The sequence below is a fragment of the Desmodus rotundus genome, chromosome 7, assembly GCF_022682495.2.
Source record: "Desmodus rotundus isolate HL8 chromosome 7, HLdesRot8A.1, whole genome shotgun sequence".
In the NCBI taxonomy this organism is placed as follows: Eukaryota; Metazoa; Chordata; class Mammalia; order Chiroptera; family Phyllostomidae; genus Desmodus; species Desmodus rotundus.
This window is the reverse complement of record NC_071393.1, coordinates 38069433-38094668: the sequence shown is the minus strand read 5'-3', so window position 1 is coordinate 38094668 and position 25236 is coordinate 38069433. Positions and strand designations below refer to the sequence as shown.

At 47.6% G+C, this 25236-nt stretch overlaps 1 protein-coding gene across 3 annotated transcripts in view; it reads left to right on the top strand.

Annotated features, from left to right (window-relative positions):
* The window catches only part of THSD4 (thrombospondin type 1 domain containing 4), a 547394-nt gene that overhangs the window by 102309 nt on the left and 419849 nt on the right, over positions 1-25236 (top strand). For all 3 annotated transcript variants that reach the window (XM_053928849.1, XM_053928850.1, XM_053928851.1), the window contains 2 exons: positions 4884-5331; positions 20451-20553. In XM_053928849.1, coding sequence (XP_053784824.1) covers positions 4884-5331; positions 20451-20553 — 551 coding nt within the window. The remainder of the gene's footprint in view (positions 1-4883; positions 5332-20450; positions 20554-25236) is intronic.

Below are 25236 nucleotides of genomic sequence, written 5' to 3'. Positions count from 1 at the left end.
GCATTACATTCAAGCTCACCTCCTGCTGTGCAGCCGGTTCCTAACAGGCCCAGACTGGTACCTGTCCGCAGCTGGGAGGTTGGGGACCCCTGGCCTAGAGGTTAGTTGGGTCTGTGCAGTTGACTTTCAGGAGAGGGGTTTGGACAGGGAGTAGAAATACGGGTGTGGTCAGTTACAGGTGGTGGCCGTAGGTGACACATTTCCAGCGGCCCTGCCTAGTCGGGAGCCTGGATGTGGAATCATCACACTGGTCAGCATGAGCATCACAAAGCTGCACAACATCACACATAATGAGCCCCTGGGTGCCAGCCACCATGCGAGGAATATAGTTTATGTGTTTATTACCCTCTCCAAAATGCTATTTGCGGCCATTATCTCAAGAAGCAACAATTTCCCCCAAACCCGTGGTAGGTCACTGGAAGAGCTGGGCCTGAACCTGGTGCCGGAACACTTACCATGGTGTTTTGTCCTTGAGCCGCCTTGGGGGAGGGGGCTCTGCATCCGCGAATGTCGTCAGGGCTGGAAGTGTGTGTGGACAAGCAGGTGCTCAGTGGATGTTCTAGAAGTTGCTCGGTAAAGGTTTGTGTGTTAAAGGTTGTGGAAACAAATGATGGAAAACGTGACAGAAACTGCTTTTTAGATTTAAAAAATGCGTTCCTGTTAGTAACCTCCCTTTGATCTTTCCAGCATCATCGTCAGTAGATAAAATGGGTATTATTCATGTTCTCATTAAAAAGATAACATCTTTATCGGGACAAATTAACATACCATAAAAGTCACCATTTGAAGTGTCTAATTCAGTGGTTTTTAGAATATCCACAGGGTTGTACAAGCACCATCACTACCTAATTACAGAACATTTTCATCATCCCAAAACGAAATCCTGTATCCGGTAGCATCGCTCCTTACTCTCCTCTCCCCCAGCCCCCCCGCAGCCACCAGTCTACTTCCTGTCTCTGTGGGGTTGCCTGTTCTGGGAAGTTCATGTAAATGGAAGGATACAGAACATGCCTTTTGTGTCTGGCTCCTTGCGCTTAGAATGTGTTCAAGGCTCACCTATACTATAGTGGATATGAATACTTCATCCCTTGTGTGGCTGAGTAGTATGCTACTATTTTGTTTATCTGTTCTCACTTGATAGGCGTTTGGGTTAAGGTTTTGCGTGGACGTGTGTACCCAGGGTTGGAATGGCTGGGAGTGTATGGTAACTCTACATTTCAGATAGTTTTCCAAAGTGACCACCCCATTTCACATCCCCACCAGGAATGCGTGAGGGTTCCAGTTTCTCTGCATCCTCTTCAACACTTCTATTATCTGTGCTTTTTCTCATAGCCATCCTAGTGCGTGTACTCCCATTTATAGGTAAGAAAACTGAGGGCACAGGCTTTTCCAAAGTTTGTGGAAATGGCTAAGCCAGAACATTTTTTAAAAGCAAATACTTGTATCATGCATGCTCCATGCTAGTCATTATTTAAGTCTGTTGCTCTTACTAAGTTGTTTACTCTTTGCAACAACCTATGAGGAAGATGCTGTTATCATATTTATTTATAAACTGGGGACTGGGCTAGGGTGAGACCTTTAGGTGAAAATCTTAAGAAGACATTACCCTCAGGTTCAATGCACTTGACACTGCATGCTTCACTGGCCTCATCCTAGTCTCGGACCTGTTCGAAGAAACTGAGGCATCAGAAGACTGAGCAATGTTTTCAAAGGTTCAGTAAGTAAGGGAGTAAATTAGTAAGTAGCAGAGGTGGGATATAAACCCAGGAACCCTGGCTTCAGTCATTAACCACTGTGCCACACTGGCATGCGTATCTTTGATATTCAAACCGGGCTTTTTCTGTTTCTTTCTTAAGCTTTACTTTCTGGAATTTGAGCTTTGACAAGAGAAGAGGCCATAGGAAAATTCTGGAGATGGGTTATGGGGAGACCAAGCAGAACTAAATCAGGTTAACAGCCCCCCAGGCATGTACCACACAGACCCCTGGGAGGGTTGACTGGCCACAAGGTTCCCCTCAGCCACATCTGTGCTTATTATCCCAGCTATGCACAAATCTGCCTGGTTCACGCAAGCCGCTCTGCAAGTGGCCTGGTGGGGAAGAGGCCATTCGGAACTGTCAGGATGCTTAGCTCTGACCAGCTGTAAGGGAAACACGTGCTTGTGGCCAAGTGGGGAGCCTGCTGCGTGTGCAAGGGTCCCGAGTCAAGTGTTCAGAAGGCGCCCCTCCTCATGACCACACCCTAATGGACTGCTCATGCTCTTCAGTCTGATTGTCCGAATTAGCTTGCCATTTGTTTACAAATGATCACCTTTCAAATGGTGTTGCTCTTAATGGTTCTCCTGCTTGGACAGAGCCTCCCAGAAGGCAGTGCGCATACAAAAATATACATTTGCACATTTGCACATGTATGCATTACCCCCTCAGGAGTGATGGGCAGCCTTTGAAAAGACGCTTATACAAGTCCTCAGCCACCAGCAGGTGCTCCGCCCCCTCCGCCCGCAAGGGTTGAGGGCCAGTCAGCCCTCGGGGTGAGCTGCAGCATGTGGTATGGCCTAGAATAGCAGAGATTTTATAGATGTCACCAACTCGGAGGTTTTTGTTTGTTTTTAACTTATTCCTGTATTTCTTCAATAACAAAGATCAATTTGGCAGTTGAATTTTCACCATTTTGTTTGGAAGTTCACTTCTCTCCTGTGACTCTGTTTCTCAGAGCTGTGGGTCTGTGGACCAGCAGCCCCAGCATCACTGGGGAGCTTGTAGGAAATGCAGAACCTCAGGCCTCCTGAGTCAGGGCCCGCCTCTTCACAAGATCCATTGGTGATTCCTGGGCACGTTCAAGTTGAGACTCTCTGCTCCATGCCCCTGTTTCTGTTACCTTCAGCTGGGGGTCTCCACCCAGTATTTACTTTGAGGCGAGAAATTTTGGTAGGCTTTCAGATCTTTTAAAAAAAAAAAGCCACATACACACACAGAGAAATTCTTTCCTTTGACTTTGCATGATGTCATTCATTTTACCTGGCCTGCACGAGAAAGAAAAACGCAAATTACATTCAAGTTATACATATTTTTAAGACTAACTTCTTAAATGCATCTCTTAAAGCAGCATGCTGGATCCCCCGTCATTAACAGAGCCCCAAGTGTTGCCAAGATTAATGGAGAAGTGCCTACAGGCAAAATAAGCACTGTAGCATGGTTTAACTCAAAGCCCTATCAGCCGAGAATGAAGGTACAATTAGTGATAAAGATGTTAATAATTAGTTGTGGTCTGTTAAATTTTATATTCAGGGGTTATGTACAGTGAAGAAAGAATTTCCTCACGCGGGCAGAAATTAATGTTTCACCTTGATTGCTATTTTCATGTGCTTACTTTAATGGGGCCATCTTGTACAAACCCTCGGGCGCCTTTCCAGTTTTACGTAAAAGTAGAATTAATTATTATGGAAGCATATAATTTTAGAGCTGGAATGACCTTCGCAGTCATTGAATCCAGCGTAGTCATTTTACAAATAAGAGTTATATGACTTACTTAAGTCCTTCCACAGCATGTTGGAACCTGTGCTTCCCAAGTCGCAGAGCAGTGGGGGCGAAGCCTTCTCAGACCCCCCCAGACCACAGAGCTTCCCCTTGCCTCAGAGTTCCCGGAGCACCCTTTCGGCGGTGCGTGCAAGGCCTTTATCCTGCCCAGCGTGATGTTCTGGTCGCTTTCAGTTGTAAGGCTGAGGTCTTGGGCACCACGTTTGATTCATTTTGGGGCCGCTTTCCCATTCCTTTGTAATGCAAACAGTTGTTGTGTGGTAAGTTTACACGCAGTGTGACCTGGAGCTGGTTTTCCCCTCCTCGCTCCAGCTGATTGTGTCTCCATGATGGCAGCTTGAAATTGGCCATGGTGGGAGTATTTATACTGGGGAAATGAAAAAATGCTACAACTTTCCCCCCGCTGGAATGCCAGTTGTCAAGCACTTCCAAACACACCACTGTTTACATGATTTTCATAAGGTTTCACGAGGCAACAGGTCTCGACAAAATCCACACCGGCAGGAAGATGGTGGCTGACCCGCTGTTTGGCACGGGTTGCCTGGAGAGCGCTGGAGTCTCCAGCTGCTGAACCTCCTCTCATTTCTTCAGGGATTGAGTTTGACCCAGCGCAAGCCAGGCCCAGGACTGCACTAGGATTTGGTTGCGTAGCTAAGTTCTACTTACCTGGAAAAGCTATTTGGGCATGAATGGTAATGGAGACTGGGTCTGAAACATCAGGCATAGTTGAGTGAGAAAAAACCCCACAAACTATTATCATAAAAAACAACAGGAAGTTACTATGGCTGAAATTACAATTACTGTATTTTTTCAGACAATAAGATGCACCCCCTCCCCTCACTAATTTGGGAGGAAAAGGTACCTTATCGAATGTACCTTACCTGGCTCGCTGGGGCAGGCGGCGGTGGAGCGGGTTTTTTTCCCTGTTTTCCTCCTCTAAAACCTAGGTGCGTCTTATGGTCCGGTGCATCTTACAGTCTCAAAAATACGGTGTATCTTATACTTCTCAAAAAACCTTCAGCGGCTCCCTACAACCCATGTAAATACCCAACCCCCCTGACATAAGTTACGTACCGGCCACGGCTTAGCATCCTAACCCCGTTTTCAACTGCTGACATCACGCACAGCTGACTCCCTCCTTCATCCCACCTTCCAGCCCCCGCAGAGCCTTGTTCCAGCCCCCACGACACTCCCTGCCCTGGAAATGCCCACTCTACCTCCCTGCCCCACCGTAGGCTCTCCCCCAAGCTTCTCTTTCCCCCTGGTCCCTCTGCGTGGACCAGAGCTTCTGGGTGAACACGACCATTCCTTGACTGTGCCTCTCCTCTCGTGTGTGTGTGTCTGTAGCAGCAGGACCCGCGGTCCCATCGGCCCCGGCAAGTACGGCTATGGGAAGGCCCCGTACATCTTACCACTGCAGACGGACTCCGCACACTCACCGCAGAGGCTTCGGAGGCAGAAGCCATCGTCTCGGCAGTCCAGGTCCCAGGGGGCATCTAGTCCCAGCCATGGCTATAGCCCAGCAGCCCACCGGGCCCCCCACCATGGACCTCTGTACCAGAGTGACAGTGGCCCCCGTTCTGGACTGCAGGCCTCAGAGACCTCCATCTACCAGCTCCCTTTGACCTATGACCAAGGCTTCCCTGCAGCTTCAAGTCTCTTCCACAGCCCAGAACTTGGCAGCAGCCATGCCGTGGGGGCCCCCAGGGCAGCCCAGAGCTTTTCCCAGCCAGCGCGGTCCGCAGCCATCTCCTGCATTGGGGCCTACCGCCAGTACAAGCTGTGCAACACCAATGTGAGTACCCCGCCCACCGGCCTGCATGGTGGCTGCTCTTCCTTCCCGCTGGGGGGCAGTGAGCATGTGGAAGACGGCAAGACATGGCTTCGCTAGGCCCTGTTTCTGTATTTCGTGATGTTTTTTTGGAGAGAGGGGGCAGAAAGGAGGAAAAAAGAAATAAAAGGGAAAATATTGCTATGGAGAGATGAGAAGTCCATGCATTAGTTACCTGTTTTATGGATTAATTAAAACATCCTTATTTCTCAAGCAGTCACTGTCTTACTAGAAAGATAGGTGTGGCAAATCCCATTCCAAAGTCCATGGTCATAATAACTAGTAACCACCACTGGTTTTCCACTGAAAATGGCAAATTCTTCTCTGGGTCTTCCTGACAGCAGCTCCGAGGGACACAGAGACTGTGAACCCCCGGCGTTCTGCCCCAGCGTGATGCTGTCGGAAGCTCTGCAGAAGGGACAGGGAGCGAAGGTGGAGGGAGTGGCAGGCCACGCTGAGTCCTCCTCTTTCACGACCTTGTTCCCCTGCCTGCTAGGCTATGCTATGCAGTTTTTAAACCTTCCTTCCTTCCCATCTCTCCCCATGTATGCTCCCCATCTACTTTTATTTCTTTTTTTTTTAATAAGGTTATGCCTTTGGGAACTTGTGAATAACTCCTTGCATCACTTATTGACGACCTGTTGCTGCATATCCGACAACTTCCAAATCCTCAGCGGCTTTATGTGAACAGTATTCTCCAATCCGGGGTCTGTGGGTCAAGTGCAGTTTGGCTAATTTAGGGCAGCCGCTGGTGGCGCCAAATGAGTGGGAGTTCAGGCATCTGACTACCATAGGTATCACCCAGGAGGTTTCCCAGGGGCTCCCTGCGCCTCCAGGCTCACACACTTTAGTTACTGGATCACGAGGAAGTCTGGCAGTACGTTACCTGCTGAAGAGTCCACTGCTAAGGAGTAGCGAAGGAAATTAGAAATGGAAACGTCTTAATATGACCAAATGTGATTTTTTAAAAAGTATCAGTTTAGAGACTACATATAAAAGAGAAAGGAATAGAGTGTGTGTAAAGGTTAAGTTTCCAAGTTGCCATATTTTTTATTAATAATTTAATCTGCCTTAATACTCCGTTACTCAGTAACGGGACAGCTGCTATATATTAGCTTCAATTTCCTCATTAAAAATATATTTCCTGCCATAGAGTCCATAGAAATGACTTAATTTGTGATTTTAATAATTCCTCTGAATGCCTGCAGTGCTTTTTAGCTTGTTCTTACCCTGACAGACTTCAGCAATTATTAATTTCTGTGAAGCTGTCATTTTTCTAAAGCCATTACTAATCAGTCACCTGGTGAGTCTTAAGGGAGCGTCATTGTTTGTCCTGTAACAGACAGGTGACCCTGAAAGATAAAAGGAAGGTCCTCTCACCTACCGCACGGAGCTGTGAGGATCACACATCGAAAAGAAACACCAGTGCCAGTCATTAGACGTGGCCCCTGTTCTTGAATATCCACCACAGTCCCTTCAAAACGAAAGGAATGCATTTCCAAGGAAGAACGCATTCTCCCACTGACGAGTCTGTTTCTTAATTTCGGAGACCGACTAGATCATAAGGAGAAGGGAAAGGCAGAGGGCATGTGGCATGTATGGGGACCTGATACCTGCTAGGCGGTCCTTGCATTTAACCTACATTTTTTAAGCCATGCCCTTTCTGCCAGACCTGTGCCGCCAGAAGCAGGGTTGTCTCTCCCCATGGGTCAGCTGTGGCTCCTCTGGGTCCTGGGGTAACTCCACTACTGGGGAGATTGCATTGCAGTGAATCTTTAAATATCCTTGTGAATTCACGGTATCCGCTGTCATTTTTCAAATAGGTGAAACAATTTCTCAAACCCAAGACAAAGAAGTAATACTAATAAAATGTCGACAAAGGATCGTGCAGGTGTAATTGCCTTCTCTGCTGTAACAGTTTGCAGTGTCCCCCCCCAGTGCGCCCTATCACCCCAAGCCACACACTACTTACTCCTTCTGGTAAGCATTCCTTTGAGGTCCTCTTGCTGCACATCTTTTTATAAGCCCGCAGCTTCTTGTGATCTGGGCCATACCCTATGACACTTTCGGGTTTTTTAATTATTTTTTATTTTCAGTTACACTTGACATTATTAGTTTCAGGTACGCAACCCCATGATGAGACATTTATGGAACTTACTAAGAGATCGTCCTGATAAATCTCATACCTATCTGATACCATACATAGTTATTAGACTATTGTTGACTCTATTCCCTGTGCTGTACTCTGCATCCCCATGCCTGTTCTGTAACTACCGGTTTGCACTTCTCAATTCCCTCACCGTAGTCACCCAGCCCCCCCGACCTCCCTCCCATCTGGCAACTGTCAAAATGTTCTCTGTATCTATGAGTCTGTTTCTGTTCTGCTGCTTCATTTATTTTGGTTTTTTTTTTTTTTAGATTCAATTGTTGATAGGTATGTATCTACTGCCATTTTATTGCTCATATTTTTTATCTTTTTCCTTCTTCTTAAAGGAGAGCCTTTAAAATTTCATATAATACTGGTTAGGTGGTGATGAACTCCTTTAGCTTTTCCTTGTCTGGGAAGCTCTTTATCTGCCTTTCCATTCTAAATGACAGCTTTGCTGGGTAGAGTCATCTTGGTTGTAGTTCTTGCTTTCCATCATTTTGAATATTTCTTGCCACTCCTCTCTGGTCCACAAAGTTTCTATTGAGAAATCAGCTGGCAGTTGATCCCTTGTAGTTAACTAATTGCTTTTCTCTTGCTGCTTTTAAGAGTCTCTCTTTGTCTCTAACCTTTGCATTTTAGTTATGATGTGTCTTGGTGAGGGTCTCTTTGGTCTCATCTTGTTTGGGACTCTCTTCGCTTCCTGGACTTGTATGTCTATTTCCTGCACCAGCTTAGGGAAGTTCTCTGTCATTTTTAAAAATAAGTTTTCAATTTCTTTCTCTCTCTTTAAAATAAGTTTTCAGTTTCTTTCTCCTCTCTTTTCTCCTCCATGATGGGAATGTTGGTATGCTTGAAGTTGTCCCAGAGGCTTTTTACGTTATCCTCATTTTGGGTTTCTTTTTTTCTCTTTTCTGTTCTGATTGGGTGCTTTCTGCTTCCTTATATTCCAAAGTGTTGTTCTGGTCTTGGCTTCATCTATTCTCCTGTTGATTCCCTGTGAGTTATTCTTCATTTCAGTTACTGTACCCTTCCTTTCTGACTGGTTCTTTTTTATGGTTTCCCTGTCCTTTTTTGTGCTGTTGAGGTTCTCACTCAGTCCCTTGAGCATCCGTATGACCATTGTTTTGAACTCTGCATCTGGTAGTTTGTTTGATTCTGTTTCATTTAGCATTTATTTTTCCTGGAGACATCTCCTGTTCTTTCATTTGGGACCTGTTTGTTTCCACATTTTGGCTGCTTCCCTATGTTTGTTTCTATGTATTATGTAGAGCTGCTGCGTCTTCCAGACTTGGTAGCATGGCCTTATGTAGTAGACGTCCTGTAGGGTCCAGTGGCTCAGACTCCACAGTCACCAGAGCTGGGCTGTGTGCTTTGGGTGTAGTTGAGCCCTGATTGCTTTTGGCATTCAGGGATTGACCCCGGGCTGATTGGCTTCAAGGACCTGCTGCGTGGGAGTGGAACCTAAGGAGCAGGACTTGCTTCAATGGGACTTTGGTGCTCACCACGTCTGCCCCTTGAGTGTGTCACTCCTAAAGGTGATAGGGTTATAATCCAGTGAGGTCTGGAGCTGTCTACTAGGTGCATTGCCTCTGGGGCCTCCTGGGAAGTGCAAGGTCATCCACGTCTTGTGCCCTGCCTAGCATCACCCAGCATGAGGTACAGAGCAATCTGCAGACGGCTACTACTTGTGCTGGGCTTGGAGGTGCCCAGAAGAGGCCAAGCTGTGAGCCAAGGCTGGCTGCTCCTAGTGCCAGGCCTGGAGCCACTTAGCAAGAGGTACAGGGTGTACAGAGGCCAGATGCTGCTTGTTTGGGAGATTTTAGGAAGGTCTGAAGTATGAGGCGAGAGAGGCCATTTGTATGGAAAAGCCACCTGAAATGGCTTGGGTGGGCCTGAAAGTTGGGTCAGGTGGGGTCTTAGGGGATCACCAGAGCAGGGTAAACAGTGTTAGCCAGGTTGATGGAGACTCAGATATGGTGCCCCACACATGATGGCTTAATGGAGGGGGGCGCTCAGAAAAGGAAAAATGGCCTCTGCCAGCACTTCTGTCTGGGAGAAAGCTGCCCCCCCTCCTCAGCTCTCACCCTGATGCCAGACAGTTCTGTTTCTCCCGTATGTCCCTGGTGCCTTTTGATCTGCTACCCCAGCACTGGAGCTCAGGGTGAGTTAGTCTGAGTAAGTTCATGCATGGGCCCTTTAAGAGAAGCTGCCTGGGACTCCAGAAGCCCTGTCACTCCCTCAGCTTTAATCCCCATTGGTTTTTACAGCCAGAAGTTATGGGGACTGCTCTTCCTGGCACTGGAACCATGAGCTGGGGGGCCCAGTGTGGGGCTGGGACCCCTTGCACCTCAGGGGAGATATGTGCAGCTGAGATATCCCTCCTGATTATAAACCACCACACGTGGGTGTGGGACCAGCCTGTTCTGTGTCTTCCCCCCTCCTACAAGTCTCCATGTGGCCTCTTCTTTAAATCCCTAGACGTAGGGCTTCCATTTAGCCACATTTCAGGCAGTTCTGAAGGACGGTGGTTCTGTAGTTTAGTTGTAATTTGATGTGGTTGTGGGAGGATTTGAGTACTGCGTTTACCTCTGCTGCCATCTAGACTGGACGTTCTGTATCCTATGAACACTTTAAATTCCCTGTGTTACGGGCCCCCAAAACCACTTCCAGGTTTGATGGTTTGCCAGGACTCACAGGACTCAGCATGCAGTCATACACACAGCTATGATTTATTACAATGAAAGAATACAGAGGAAAACCCGCAGAGATAAAGAAAGGCACGGGGGGCCAAGCCCAGAGGAAAGCAGCCACCAGCTTCCATTCCGAGAGTCCTCTGCCAGTGGAGTCGCACAGGACACACCTCATTCCCCGGCAACGCATTGTGACAACACGTGTGGAGTGTCGTCTGCCAGGGAAGCTGGTCACAGACTTTGCCCAAAGTTTTCACTGGGGGCTGGACACAAAGGCACCTTCTGCCTGCCACATACTAAAATTCCAGAGTCCCAAAGGAAAGCAGGTGTTTAGCACAAGCCATACTGTTTGTACATACATGGCTTGGGCATAGTGAGTCACTCATACCGCTTAGCAGTGGTGGAAACCCTTTCACAATCTAAGCCACCAGACACCAGCCGAGGACCTGCGTTGCAGGCAGGCCTTCCTGAGGGGGGTGGTCTCAGTCCTGCAGTGTCAAGTCCGGCTTGCCCACTCTCCATGGGGCCCGTGTGCTCCAGCCCCCAGCGCCAGTGCCCTCCTGTGGACATTTACATATCCTCTCCCGTGTCCGACAGGAAGAGGTGACACCAATCTCCAAATCCTGCAACTCTTCCTGTTCAAGGAGGGAAAAATTGAAAGGGCAATATTGGGGAAAATCACACTAATTAACAGGGAACGTAGGTTGTCACTTATGTCCTTTGAAAAGATTAAAAAATAACACATGCCTTTGTAGGTCTCTTCAGTTACTATCTGGGAGAAGAAAAAGAAGGGAAAGTCAGCCAGGGACGGTTGGAAATAGCTACAGATTTCAGAACTCCATCCTTGAAACTAAGTTCCCATATATCCCAGCCCAGTTCTGATGGAATGTCCCCTTTCTACGGCCACTCCAGTCCCACAGCAGAGGGCTCAGCTCTGACATGTGTGGCAATGCACAGGAGGGGTGGCCTGAGTTAGGGGAAATGGCTTGGATGACTTCCACGTCTCAGAGCAGTGTCTTGTCACTGGTCACATCTCCTCTGACAACACCCTTATGGTCCAAAGGTGGGGAAGGTGCCAGGTGCCACCTGCAGCTATTCGCAAGTCATTGCGCTTGGTGCCGGAGCACTTCAGGAGAGGATGAACTCGGAGCACAGGCCAGGAGGCCACAGGGTTGCAGAAGACCCTGCTGAGGCTGGAACAATTGAGCTGGGCTTCCAAAGGTGGCTAAAAAAGGAAAAGAAAAAGAAAAGAACATTTGGGGGCAAAAGAGGCAACTGTCTTAGTCAAAGACAGGAAGGCAGGATTGTGTCAGAATGTCAGGTGCTAACCACGCTTGCCAGAGGGTAGCGACCCTCCTTCTTTTTTCCCCTCTCACTTTCTCCTGTTTTAAATAATCAGTCTGAATAGGGAATTTATTCTTTAACATCTCAAAATATAGAAATATCACATGGCCTTGCTTGACTTCTGTGCATGAGATTGATGAGTGAGAAACTCTTTAAAACACAGTGAAAAGTCAGAACACAGTTTTAAACAACTGGGTAAATTGAAGGTTAGGCCTGCAAGGGATGGTGGGTTTGGGAGCAAAGCTGAGCTGGATGCAAACATGAGCTGCGACATCAGAGTGCTGAGTTTCCTCGGGCAAGTGACTTCACTCTCTGAGGACCACCTGTAAAGCAGGGATGGTGGTTCCTACTCCAGAGGGTCGAGGCAAGGTCCAGATCAGGCCGTGTGCCCATGGAGCTTGCCGTGGTGCGGACACATTGCTAGTAAGTACACCCTTAGGACTTGGGTAAATGGGCGTGGCTTACATGCCTCTCTGTAGATAGGGGTGGCATACGCTCTTCCCATATCTGAGCAGCTCTCAATTCCTAGTGCTCAGTCACAGAATTGTGGATGAAATGGTCAGACTTGCTTGGTCCCCTCTTGCCCTGTGGGTTAGGTGTGATCAAGAGTCCTTTCCCTCTGCCCAGTGGAGCCCTAACATTTTGGCTGTGCTGTAGTTTCAATGTGATCACCCTGGGTCATGTTTAAAGCGAGGCAAGTGCAACTATAGGCAGCTTCATGCCAGCGAAATGTGCACATTTTATATTAGGCCCTGCCTTATAACGTCGTGTGGAATTTTAAGCATTCTGGGTGTCCTCAGGACTGTTAGATTCATACAGGATTCTTCTCTGAAATACTGCCAAATCGATAGATAATAAATGCAGCAGGAGTGATATCTGAGTGTCATCTTTGAGGATGAGGAAGGTTCTTACGCTCTTGCCCGCGATGTGTGTGAGGAAGTTGAGGTGGCACGCTCTAGCCCAGACAGAACACCTCGGGCCTTTTAGAGCAGGTGTCGTCGGTCTCAGCCACCACGAGTGCCGCTCTCCTGGTCACTCACTGGGCGGGCTCTGGCTTGGGGAGCACATGCACAGCACTGACGTGGAGTGGGGTCCGGGGCCAGGCCCTGGGGCAGGGACACTGCATGCACCTGTGCGTAGGCCCTTGGGAGTCTGCAGACAGCGGTGATGTACCAGGTGTGGACGGAGTCAGCGCAGGAGAGTGTTCTAGGAAGAGGGAGAGGCAGAGACCTAGAGTCCCCTTCCACCTCCATCATCACCGAGGAGCAAGAAGGGGGCTCTCTGGGAACCTCCCCGTGGAATCAGGTGTTGTTGCAGTGAGTGATGGCTTTACCTGCGTGTGTTGAAGACAGCAGTGAGGGTGTGACACAGAGAGGCATTCCCTGTGCTTTCTCCATAGCCCTGCACTTTCTCAGCTGGGGCAAAAAATAGCAAATATTCAAGGAATCGAGTAAATAGTTGTTTTTTCGTCACGGAGGCTTCTGGAAGGCCAAGACTTGGGAACAAAGGAACTAGAGTCTTCACAGGGCTGCAGCTAGGGAAGGAGAAAACAAAACTGCAATAGCTCTGGTGCCTGAGGGACACAATTAAAATGAAATTCTGTTCTACTAGCTGTTTCTAGGGTTTTAAATTATTATTTGCTAAATACATTAACAGACCGAGACACTTTGCACCCTTTGCGCCGGAGGCGGTGGCTCTGTCCTCACCTTCTCGGAGGCACTCTGAATTCAGGGCTTTCTCCTGAAGTCTGGCTCCTGCTAGAGAAGGGAGGCCATCAGGGCAAGGTGGGGGACAAGGTTGTAAGTTTTTAAGGCTCTTTGTAGCCAAAGGAGGCTTGATCCTGAGTATAGACAGGGTATGCTTCAGTTGGGAGAGGAAAAACACGCAGGGCTGAAGGCTGCTTTTAGCAAACGGAGACGTGCTGAGTTCTGGGGTCAGTGGCTTCCCAGGAAATTTCCCTGGGGCGAGACTGGCTTCTGACAGTGGGTTTCTCCATGTGGAGTTGTTTCTGCCTTGCAGTATGTGAGAATCAGAGGAAGATTTCGGACCAATCTCCAGGGTCTGTTCAAGCAGACTCTGATTCTGCCCTGTGTCTATTCTGATACCGAATGAAATAGGAGCTGACAACTTCCTGACTGCAGTTTTGAAGAGGAAGTGAGCAAGTGAACCAGGTGACAATTCAGTGCAGTTCTGTAAGATGTAAAACTTGCCGGGCACTGTGGTAGTTACCGGACAGACAGGACCTCGAACTGGGCGTTTGGTGTAACTTTCTGTTATCCCGAGTTTATCAGCACCCTCCTCCTTATCCGGGAAATACACGCTACTGTCCGTGCATTTCTATGTCGTCCAGGTTTTCATCTGCTTAGACCACTTGGAACTTTCCGCAGAAAGCTTTCCGATGGACTTCCTCATATTCTATCAGTGGCCTTTCATATACCTATGTGCAGTGTATATGAATATGGAAATGTTAAATGGGAATATTCACATGTAGTTCTTAAGTATGAACTGTATGTGTATGAATCACACACACCTACATCTGAATTGTTCACTGTTGTCACTTTCCGTGATTATAAAGAGTAGTGCAAATTGTAAAAAAGTGTAACAGTGGTAGAGAGAGAGATGTTCTAGTCGTCTCCCAGGATGTGATCACAGTCTCCCCGTAACTCTGAATAGTGTGCTGATACCTCTGCTCCTTGATAGGCCGGCTACAGGTTTTCTGTGTCGAGGCCTAACTCTGCCAGGTGAAGAAATCACCCCCTTTCCTCCCGCTGTGCTGATCTCTGCTAGGTGCGTTTCAATTTTCAGTTGTATTTTAAATTATATATAGTGTATTAGTAGTTTTTATTTCCTTAGTTTGTCAACACTAGGAAGGATGAGTTACTCCTTGTTTTGCAAGATTAGAAATTTAGTGTCCAAATAATTTGTTAAGTTCTTCTCATTCAATTACTTACAGGGGCGGGCAAAAGTAGGTTTACAGTCGTGAGCGATGTACTTTTGACTTAATAAACCTGTTGTAAATATTACAGCCCGCGTGCCTTTTTCCTCACGAACAATGGTAAACCTAATTTTGCCCACCGCGTATTTTGGATTCCGTGTTTCTCTCACCTTGACCGGTGAACTCCTTGCGAGAGACTGTGATGACATGCAGACACCTGGCACGGAGCGGGAGCACGCTGACTGTTTACCTTTGAAGGAGTTTCGAGTCCTGCCCTGGTAGAGAGCAGAGGGAAGGAAACCTGCCTTACTCATGTGACCCTGAAGTGGCCGCTAGGAAATTTATGCTCCTTGGCAAAGCAGGAGTTTTGAATGTTTTAAAAAGTTCGTTGCCATATACTTCCTGGTGAGTTAGAAGGAAACGTGTTCTCTTGGAGACCGTCTTACAGGCACAGAGATATAGTAATATTCTAGAGAGGGAGAAATAAGTATGCACTCCCGGGAAAGGCCACTATTTTTATGGGCCTGTGTCCAGAGTACTTAAAAATCTAGGGTTCTTCAGGGCGAATGGGTGGACTTAGCCACATTGACATCCTTTGGGTCTTTATGTACGCATTAAATGGGAAGGAAACACCTTTCTCTAGGACAGCATTATGGACTTGGATGGGGGGAAAAAGTGTTTTCTGTTTGTTTTTTTAAAACCCAAAGCCTTGACTCAACTCTTCTGGACAAACCAATTCTCTGCCTCGGGAGGCGAGCTGGAGTGGTGGGGGTGGCAGGACAGTTTTGGCAAGGTTGAGTTGGTTCCAAGTAACTTGAGAAAGCAGATATTAAACATATTTGAGAAATGTGCTGGATTACTTGTAAGAAAGTTTGGTCTATGCTTATATTCTCCTACAGCTTGGGAACAAAGCCTATTTCCAGCTGTAGAAGAGAAACGGGGGGTGGGGGTGGGGGTCGCTCCGCACACCTACCTTTCAGGCACTTACGCTTCTGGAACTGGCGGACTCATCTGTGTTGTCTACTTCGATTCGGATTCAGCTAACGTTTACTGAGCATTGCTACGAGCTAGAAACTTTAATGTGTTACTAGTTTAATTTTCACAGAAATACGTGGGAGGTGGGAGTGGCAACTTAGGTTTAGAGCAGCAGAGCGCTTTGCCCAAGGTCACGCAGCCACTTTCTCATGGCTGCGCAGGGATATTTTCTAGATTTTTATTTTTTTTTTGGTTTCCTCACTGTGGTGATGATAAATACACCATATGTTGCTATAATAGCTGGTCGTTTGATCGAATCCAGAGCAATGCAAAGGATAAAAAAGATGCCTGTTTGACCCAGGCACACTTCCAGGTCATGTTCCCTGGTGCCACTTTCATTGTGGATGCTGCTCTTTAGTCTCCTGGGGCACTGAAAGTGATTAATTAACCAAAGGTAAGTGTGTGCTCCCCAGCAGTGGCCTCTCGGGCGCTGAAGTTAGGTACAGTCATTGTCGTCTCTGACTAACCAGGGTCATTGGAAACAAAGCCCCAGTTGCCATAACACTCTTCGTGACTCATAGCAACCCCAGGCAGTTGTCTAGGTGGAACTTGGGATAGGGCCTGACGTGCTTTATAGGGACTCAACTTATTGTATTAAAGTGCAACTTTATTTCTCTTTCCATAAGCGACCAGTGGGAACATCCCTCCCTCTTTTGTGCAGAAGGAAGTCCTTTGAAGGGAGGTTGTCTCCTGGGGCATTACTTGGCTATGACGCTCTAGTCTTCCCTGGCCCCATCCTGAGTCAGCCTGCTCTCTAGCAACATGGCTTTCTCCCTATCGCAGTTTTCTGGCCTGTGAATTCCAAAATTCTGTGTCCATGGAAGGGATCAGCTGTCTGCAGAAAATCTGCCCAAAGCGAACTCACGGTGTAATATAGAAACAATTACTGATAAGCCGAGGGTGACTCAGTCTAGAGCATCAGGAAACAACCCACTTAAAATATAACAAATGTAAAATGACCTGTAACCTGGAAGTTTTAACTTCAGAGAGCCCTTCAGAGAGTAAACTGAAAGGAGATCACATGCTGATAAGAGTCTAACAAGTAAAAACAGATCTAATCTACAAGAGACATGAAACAGAATTTCCACGGCCAGCTTGGTTTTCATCCTTGGCCCCCAGCTCCCAGCTTATTAACTTTGCTGTCCACATACTCTCAAGGGCCATCATGGTATAGTGGTTACTGGCATGTGTTCTAGACCCCAAGTGCCTGGGTTCAGATCCCGATTCCACCACTTACTAGTCCCATGATCTTGGGCAGCTCATTTAACTTTCTGTTGCCTTGGCTTTCTTATCTGTAAAATGGGTATAATTGTTGTCCTAAGGATTAAATGAGCTAATATACATAAATCACTTGGTGGAGTGTCTGGCATTTATGAGGGGGGACCAAAAATTTTATGAAAAATTGTGTATTTATTCTTACATGTTTAAACTTCAGTCACCTTCAAAGTACTCTCCCTTCAATGCAATACACCTATCAAGACGTGTTTTCCACCTCTCACAACAGTTTTTGAACTCATAGATTTTGATGCCTTTTAGTGCTTCTGCCATTTTTTGTTTCTTGTCTTCCATATCAACAAAACCTATACCTTTGATGGCTTTTTTCATCTGGGGAGACAAACAAAAACAAGTCACTCGGGATGAGATCAGATGAATAGGGAGGGTGGGGTAGGAGGGTCCGTGCCATTTTTGGCCAAAAACTGCTGAACACTCAGCCTGGTGTGGGCAGGTGCGCTCACAAATCACCTATCATGAAATGGGCAAATGAGTTGAGAGTCAAAAAAAAAAAATTCGGTGAAGCTGAATGCAGCCTCTCACAACAACGCCAGCTGGTACAGTGATACAGATGGGTTCCTAGAGCACTTACCTGGTAGGGGGAAGCCTTTACTACAAGAGGCCCACCCTCCAGAAGATAATTCTGGGGTTTTGGGGGATTCCCCCTCATAGTAAGTGCTCAGTAAAAGTTAATCTGTCCTTAATATCACCATCACCACCACCCTCATCACCGCAGCTGCTTCCTCACCTGTGCCATAGTTCTGTCTCAGTAACTCCCACATTTGGGCCCTGCGAGCCTTACATTTCTCTGACCAGATCCCTCTCCTTCCCAGGGAGTAGTGCCCTGCTTCTAATTGGCAGCTTGCCTGGCCTCATAGGGATCCCTGCTCAGGGTCACACACAGGGCCATGCCTATCCACCAGGGCCCTTATACTTCCTGCTGTCCCTTCTTCCCATGCTAACCGAGAGTAGGATGGTCAACCTCCGGGCTTGGCTGCCCCCTGGCAACTGCAGGTGACTCCCTACTGTGGACCTGATGCCACCTGAGTTCTCCTGCCTCAGGAGGTACCTGGACCATGCTCAGATATAAAGAACTTGCCGATACCAGGGGTGGGCTGTCCTGAGTGACCCGTCTACCACAAGTGACTGGTTGGCTCGGCAGGTGCATGTGGATGGAATAAGTACATCAGGTATTTGTGGACATTAAAACAACCCTGAGATGACAAACTAGAAGCACATACAAAAGGGCTAAGGACCAAATGTGCACGAAGAACCCAACTCTGATAAATTTTTATTATGTAACTCTTAACATATTTATTGTGGAAAAATTAGACAATACAAATAAACCAGAAGTTAATTGTGAAGAGAAAATGTCTATGACCTACCTTCCAGAGATAACATTTTAACTTCTCTTTCTCTCTCTGTTTATACACACACACACACACACACACTATAATCATTTTAACACTTTTCATTTAATTGTGGGTAAATAAACATTTGTATAATCAAATACTGACACTTCACACTGGCTCTGAAGGTGCACGGGCTCCCCGTTTGGCCTCTTGGCACCATTTTGCTGGGGAAAAGAAGGGTGTTAAGCAGACAGGCTGTTATTTTGGCCTGCAGCTTCCAATTCTGGTAACTGCCACCAGGTTAATTAAGGGTGGCTTCTGGCTGGAGCCTGGCAGCAGAGCAGCGCGGCTTTATGTGGGTGTGGCTATTTGAGGCACGGGACAGTCAGGTCGCTTGTTCTGCTCTGGCGTCTGGTCTCTGGTTGTAGCCAGGGTGGGCGACAGCTCTCTGGGCCCTGTCTCTAAGTCACTGGGGGACCTTTGGCAAAATATGCCGCTTCTCCAGGCCTTCGTTCCCTCATCAGTATATCCAAGGGGTTGGATCACTCTGTGATTGCATGTTAAGGAATCTAGAGTGAGACTGAGGTTTGGGTGTGGCTCTGCAGTCTGGTGCCAGGCTGGCGGCACCAGAATCACCTGAGGGAGCAATGCTAGCATCTATTCCTGGGCCTCTTCCCCACCCTCCCGTGGGTGAGGCCCCAGAATCTATACTTTTAACAAACGGCTTCCCAATTGTTTCTGGTTGCGAGGATGATGACTTCCCCCAACTCACTCATCTGCTTACATCCTAGTTGAATTCTGGTTCTGGCCAAAGGATTGTATAAAGCATCTCAACCCAGATCCTTTGTGGAGACAGCTGCTGTTGCTGGAAGCATACATGGTTCCGGCTTTAGGGCTTGTAGAGCCCTTCCATGGCCTGCCAGCTTCTCACTGATGTCGGAGCGCAGCCCGCCCAGACCTTTTCCCCACCAGTTTCCATCACTTTCGGCTTCACATGGCTTCTTGTTCCCTGTGGTTTGGCTTGGGTTGCAGCAGGGTTCTGAATACCCTGCGCGCTGTACCAGCAGCCTCCCCGCCTGCCCTTCACGGAGCAGGAGATGCTCTCCTGCCACCTGGTTCCATCCCCACCCTCCCCCACCGTTCCCTCGTCTTCCAGGAAACCGGGTGTTTCTGACACGTACTGTAGATTTCTTTGTAAATCCTTCAGGACTTTGAGCTGTCTTATTAGTGGTTTATTCCAAAGAATTCTTACATACGGGGCTTTTAATATTTAAGGGGCCAGATTCCTTTCCTTTCTGATTATTAAAACACACTCATACGCACACTCCATACTTAAACAGAGTGGAGCTAGGTTTAAAAATGCTCGATCACACTTTGTCCATGATTTGAATGAGAGATTCTGATTCTTATTTCACATTTATTTTATGTCACTCTTTGCTCTTTTGTAGCATTTACAAATAAAACAGAAATAAGGATAGGGAGCTGGACATTTTCTTTGACTAGAGTATCAGAATCACCTGGATAATTTGATAAAATACAGATTTCTGGACCTCATCCCAGACTTACTGAAAAATAATCCGTGGGGGAAGGATGCCGGAATTTGCCTTTCCCGGGAGATCTCTGGGTGATTCTTTTGCATGATGGAGGCTGGGAGGTCCTACATTAGGTGGAAGAGAGAATTTAGACAAGGGGGGGAGGACCCTGAGGCACAGTCTGGCAGGGGCCCGACTGTGTGGACTGAAATCCAGCCCCTGTCCCCGCAGGCTGTGCGGCTCTTCCATGCTTCAGCTGGCTCACGTGTGGAAAGTGTGCAGACTCTCACATCTGCCTCACTGGTTGCTGTGGGGCTTAGATGAGTTAACACGTGTCACGTGTGTCAGGCCGTGTCTGCACGTGGTGAGGGCTCTGTGCAAGTGTTCCGGGAACAATACCCCACGCACGTGAAGGGCATGACAAAGCCAAAGGTGGATGTGGACGGCCTCTTGGAGGGGGCGCGCGGGCCACCGTGTCGGGAGCAGAAGGGTAGGTCAGTGGTTTTCAGACTGTGATGTGCAAAAACGTACCCTGGGGAGCTTGGAAAAATTCAGTGTCTACGCAAAGGTTCCGATTTAGTAAACTTGGCGTGAAGCCTTGCGGTCTGTCTTTTGAATTTTTTATGTAGGTACTCAGCAAATTTTCTCCAGAAATCCTGGTTTCAGTGGAGGGGGCTGGCAGGTAAAGTTGGGGCGGTGTCCTGGGACTTGACGGGGGCTCTGAAGAGACCGAGAGAGAGATGCTCATTGCATTTTCGACGTCCGCTTTCTTAGGTGTGTCCAGAAAGCAGCAGGAGCATCCGGGAGGTGCAGTGTGCGTCCTACAACAACAAGCCGTTCATGGGCCGCTTTTACGAGTGGGAGCCGTTCGCAGAAGGTAAGAAGAGACCCAGCCCTGTCTGTAGGAGTTCTTTTTGTCTGCTCTTTAACTCTGTTGCCTTCTGGCCGATGCTGCGGGAGGAGTTGGAGGTCCTGACCAGACTGGCAGTGGAGGAGGAAGTGCGACCCCAGGGCGGAGGGGAGCCTGCGGGGGTCCTTACCAAAGGTGGTCTAGCTCAGGTGACACCAGCAGCATCAGTCAGAGGGCTGAGGCTCGGACAGAACGAGCAGAGTCTGGGGGTGGTGGGGTGAGTGGGTTGGGACGGGGTGGGGGTTGGGAGTGGGTTGGAGCAAGGGGTTCAAGCTGGGTTGTGAGGAGCGAGCAGGACAGAGTTCCGCGTTCCCCTGAAATTTGCCACAGGGGCGGTGCGGCCTGAGACGATGCGCAGGATGGTAGGGGTCACCCGTGCTTGGCTGTCCGCGAGACCGATGTTCCCACTATTTCAAAACGACACAAGATTTGATTTTGGTAGGGCTCGTCACTACTGCACTGGACCCAAGTCACTTCTCTTTGTTGAAACTCAGATGATAATAATAACATGGCTTTTGGCCTGCTAAGTGTTAAATTTTGAGCTGTTCCTTCCAATCGCAGAGAAAGCAGCCTCCAAAATTGTGCTGGGCTTTCACCACGCGTCCTGAGGAAATTTCTTTTTTAACACGTAATTTAACTTTCCATTTCGGAAAATTTCACACGTATGTGAAGGTACCAAGAATGATATAACAGTATAATAATAATAAGCCCCTATATACCCATCCCTTAATTACAACAGTTATCATCTCATGGCCAACCTTCTTCTTATTTACCCCGCCCTCCCTTCACCACCCAGATTATGGGGAGCTATTTGATGTCACATTCTGTAGCATTGTTCATTGGTAGCTGTATTAATTAGAACTTTTTGCTGTGTCAGAAATTCAACCTAAATACAGTTCAATAAGAATTGTATTTTGTTGGACATGCTATTGGGAAATCCAAGAGGTGGACTGGGCTTCTGATATAGATGCATTCCAGGAATTGAATCACATTAGGACCCTGCCTTTCCGTCCTTTCTCCATCTCTTGGTTCTGTTTGCTTGCTTCTCAGGTGGGTGGGCGGGCTTCTGTGGCATTCAGTGGGAGAAGCTCCTTCTCATCTAGTGTCCCCACTATAGATATGTTGAAGTCCTGCCCCTGGTACCTTTGACCGTGATCTCATTTGGAAACAGGGTCTTTGTAGATGTTACCGAGATGTAAGTTAAGAAGAGGTTGTGCTGGAGTAGGGTGGGCCCTTAATCCAGTGTGACAGGCCTCCTTACAAAAAGAGAAGAGAACAGAGACACATGCAGAAAGGAGAGCACCTATGGAGACACAGGCACAGAGACGGAGGGGAGATGTGGCCATGTGACGACCAAGGCAGAGATCAGAGCGATGTGGCTGCAAGCCCAGGAACACCCGGGAGTGCTGGGACCCATCAGAAGCCAGGAGTCATGGAAAGATTCTTTCCCGGAGGCTTCAAAGGCAACACGGCCCTGCCAACACCTTGATTTAGGATTTCTGACTCCAGAACTAAGAAAGAATACATTCCTGTTGTTTTAAACCACCCAGGTTGTGGTAATACATTATGGCAGCTCAGAAATCTAACATGCCCGGTGGTGGCTGCAATCCCAGAAAAACTACACTGTGATCTTGTTAGAGTCATATTCCCATCCCTGGACCTGAGTGTGGGCATGGGGGTACTTGAACGAGCTCATAGCTCAGGTCATGTGACAACCCTGTGGTGGGGGACCCACTTCACCTGGAGCTGTGGAGGAGTGGGGATTGGGACAGACAGAACAACAGAATCTTCTACAAAAATTGTTCTATACTTCTCGACCCCTGAAAATTTTAACGAGCCAATCAGAATCCTGGTGTTTCTCAAAGTGAAGAAGAATGCGGAATGGCAGCAGAGTGGTTAGAGAACTCAGCTATCTTCTACCGTGTGTTGCTTTACCCAGAGAATTCGCATCCTTTAAAAATATTTACTGACATTTAGTATGTGTCGCATGCCTAGGAGAGGAGGAGCTCTTGGTTGCTGAGGTTGCATTGACTGTGGCTTTGTTTAAATAATTCTTTTTGCTGCTAAGATCGTTTTCTTGATTTTGCCCTTCTTCCTCTGAAATGACTCCCAGGCTGACCTGTGGGAGGAAGACGCTGCTAATGCTTCTGCAGCGTGTTCATACTTTACGGCTGGATTTTGCATTGGGCTCTCGGTTTTGTTTGGACGTCTACTGCTGTTCACATGTGTTTGCTTATGGAAGCAGCTGTGCTCATTTGGTCCAAGGCCACAGGGATTAGTATATGCAGAGTCCCCTCTCTGATAAACACAATAGTTTCACCCCATGCTTCTTCTTAGGCCTTTAATCACATTTCCTGGATTTGGTGATCTATCCTCTAATAAGACGTCTAGGAATTTTTCTCTTAGCCTTAAGGTGACCTCTATTGTAAAGATGACAGAAGTGGGAATCGGGCGCCCAAGCATCCCTGTTTACCAGAACAGTGATGACTTATGCCTATCTGCCCCCCGCCCAGTACCCTTCCACTCTCAAAACCATTTTGGACAATAAACTATCAACTCAGCCTGAATGGCATACTTTAATAGAAAGACTCATGTTTAGATGTTGACGTGGGGGAAAATTGTGCCTGATTTCATGCCTAGGATATTGGCATTGGGCAGCACTAGAGTCCTGAGTTTTCCTGGGTCTCTGTGGGCTGAACAGTAGGTCTTAACCCGTACAGCAGCGGGCAGTTTGGGTAGCTTACGTGCACCATGTGGCCCTAAGGCTGAACTGAACTGAGTGGATTTCTAAAAGTCAGAAGTGGGGCTAGTTCAGAAATTGGAGGTTCCGAGTTGGTTGCATGAAGAAGGCCATTGTATCTGTCAGAAATGACAAGCTTATGCCGTGGTAACAAGCCCCACCCCCCAAATCCTAACGATTTCACAGGCAAAATTTTGTCTTTTGCCCTGCTCCATATGTAGTGTAGTATGTAGGACCCAGGCTGCTAGAAGCTGCATCTCAACTTACTCTTCCACTGAGGCAGGGAAAGGGCGAGTACATCAGGTCTCATTGGCCAAAGCAGGTGGCATGCCACACTTAGCTTCAAGGGCAGCAGGGAGGTACCCTTCCACGCATGCTCCAAGGAGGAGAAGTGCAATATCTGTGAGCAGCCCTAACGACCAGCACGGGCAGGATGCTCTGAAAGAACTTCCTGAATGCCTTCCTTTTAAGTCCAGGCAATTTTTGTTAGGCTGCTGGCAAGAACAGCAGATTTTGCTGCAGGGGATATTGAAGGTGCCACACGACCCTGAGCCACTTAGATCAAGTTCTCTCCTTGATTAAAGCTCTGAGGTGCAGAGATGGAATGCGGCACCCAGGTGCCCAGGTAAGCTGCAGATTCCTCCAGCAGTCCAGGATTCTTCCCTGGCATGACATCACGCTGGGGTGTGGGGCAAGGACTGTCTGATAAAAATAGGGGCAGTATTACCAGAAGTGTAGGGTGTGAGGAAGGCAGGCTTGGGCCCAAGTGCTGCTAGATCTGGGGTGAGGATGTCCCTGTTTTAGTGAAGCAGCTCCATTCCTAGGCACCTGGAACTCTCTCCCCCTCAGCCCACCCCTCCCACACAGACAGTATGTGGTTATTATGTACCTTTCAGAGCAGACAGGGCAGGCCATGGGAAAACAAGAGGAGTGTTTCAGTACCACCCTCACAAGATCTGTTCTCAGGTTAGCTGATACATAACTAGGGTTAACTGGCAAGACTAGACATGTTTACTTAGCATGAGTGTATCGTTGAGGACAAAGTAAAGTCCTGAGGGCAAGCTCTTTGTGAAAACAAAATGGTGAATTTGGCGTCATGCATGTTGAAGTCAAATGAATGGTAGCAAGATGTCCAACAGGAAGTCGGGGACAAAAACCGAAGTTTAACAGATATGCCTTAGAGTTGTAGACCTATACTTGAGCTCATTGGCCTTGGTGGCATAATTAAAGCCACCGTGAAGGATAATTATGCCACCTTGGTGGTGTAAATAGAGCCACCATGTCCTCCTTGAGGACAGAGGATCAAGCAAAGAGCTTTGGAGTAGCTCTACATTAAAGAAGCAGAGGAAAGAAGCTCAGCCATTAAGGGAGCCTGAGAAAAGATGGAACCAAGACATTATACTGCCTTATATCATCTCTTGTGTTAATGAAGTATAGTGTGGTTTACAAAGTTCTCTTATTATATATACCACAGTGAGGACCAAGTGAGATCATAGAAAATGCTAGTATTTGTTGAATGCTTGCTGCCTACCAGGCACAGTTCCAAATGCTAATTCATTTAATCCTCACAACAACCCAGTGAGGCAGGTGCTATTATCAGCCTCATTTTACAGAATAAACAGAGCCACAGAATAGTTAAATAACTTTTCCAAGGTCACCCAGGTAGTAAGTGAAAGAGCCAGGTTCATATCTCAGAGTGTGTCTACCGAATCTCTACTCTCAAAGTATATGGAAGCCAGGAGAAGGATTTGTACAGTGTGAGCATTTAAGACCAGTCTTTAGGTACCTGCTTTCATTGTAAAAACTACCTGAGTAATTAACATCTATCTTTTATCCGTAGAGGGAGGAGAGGCACAGTCAGTACAGCTCAACAAAGTAAGAGGTCAAGGGCAGAATGAGAACTGAGAAAA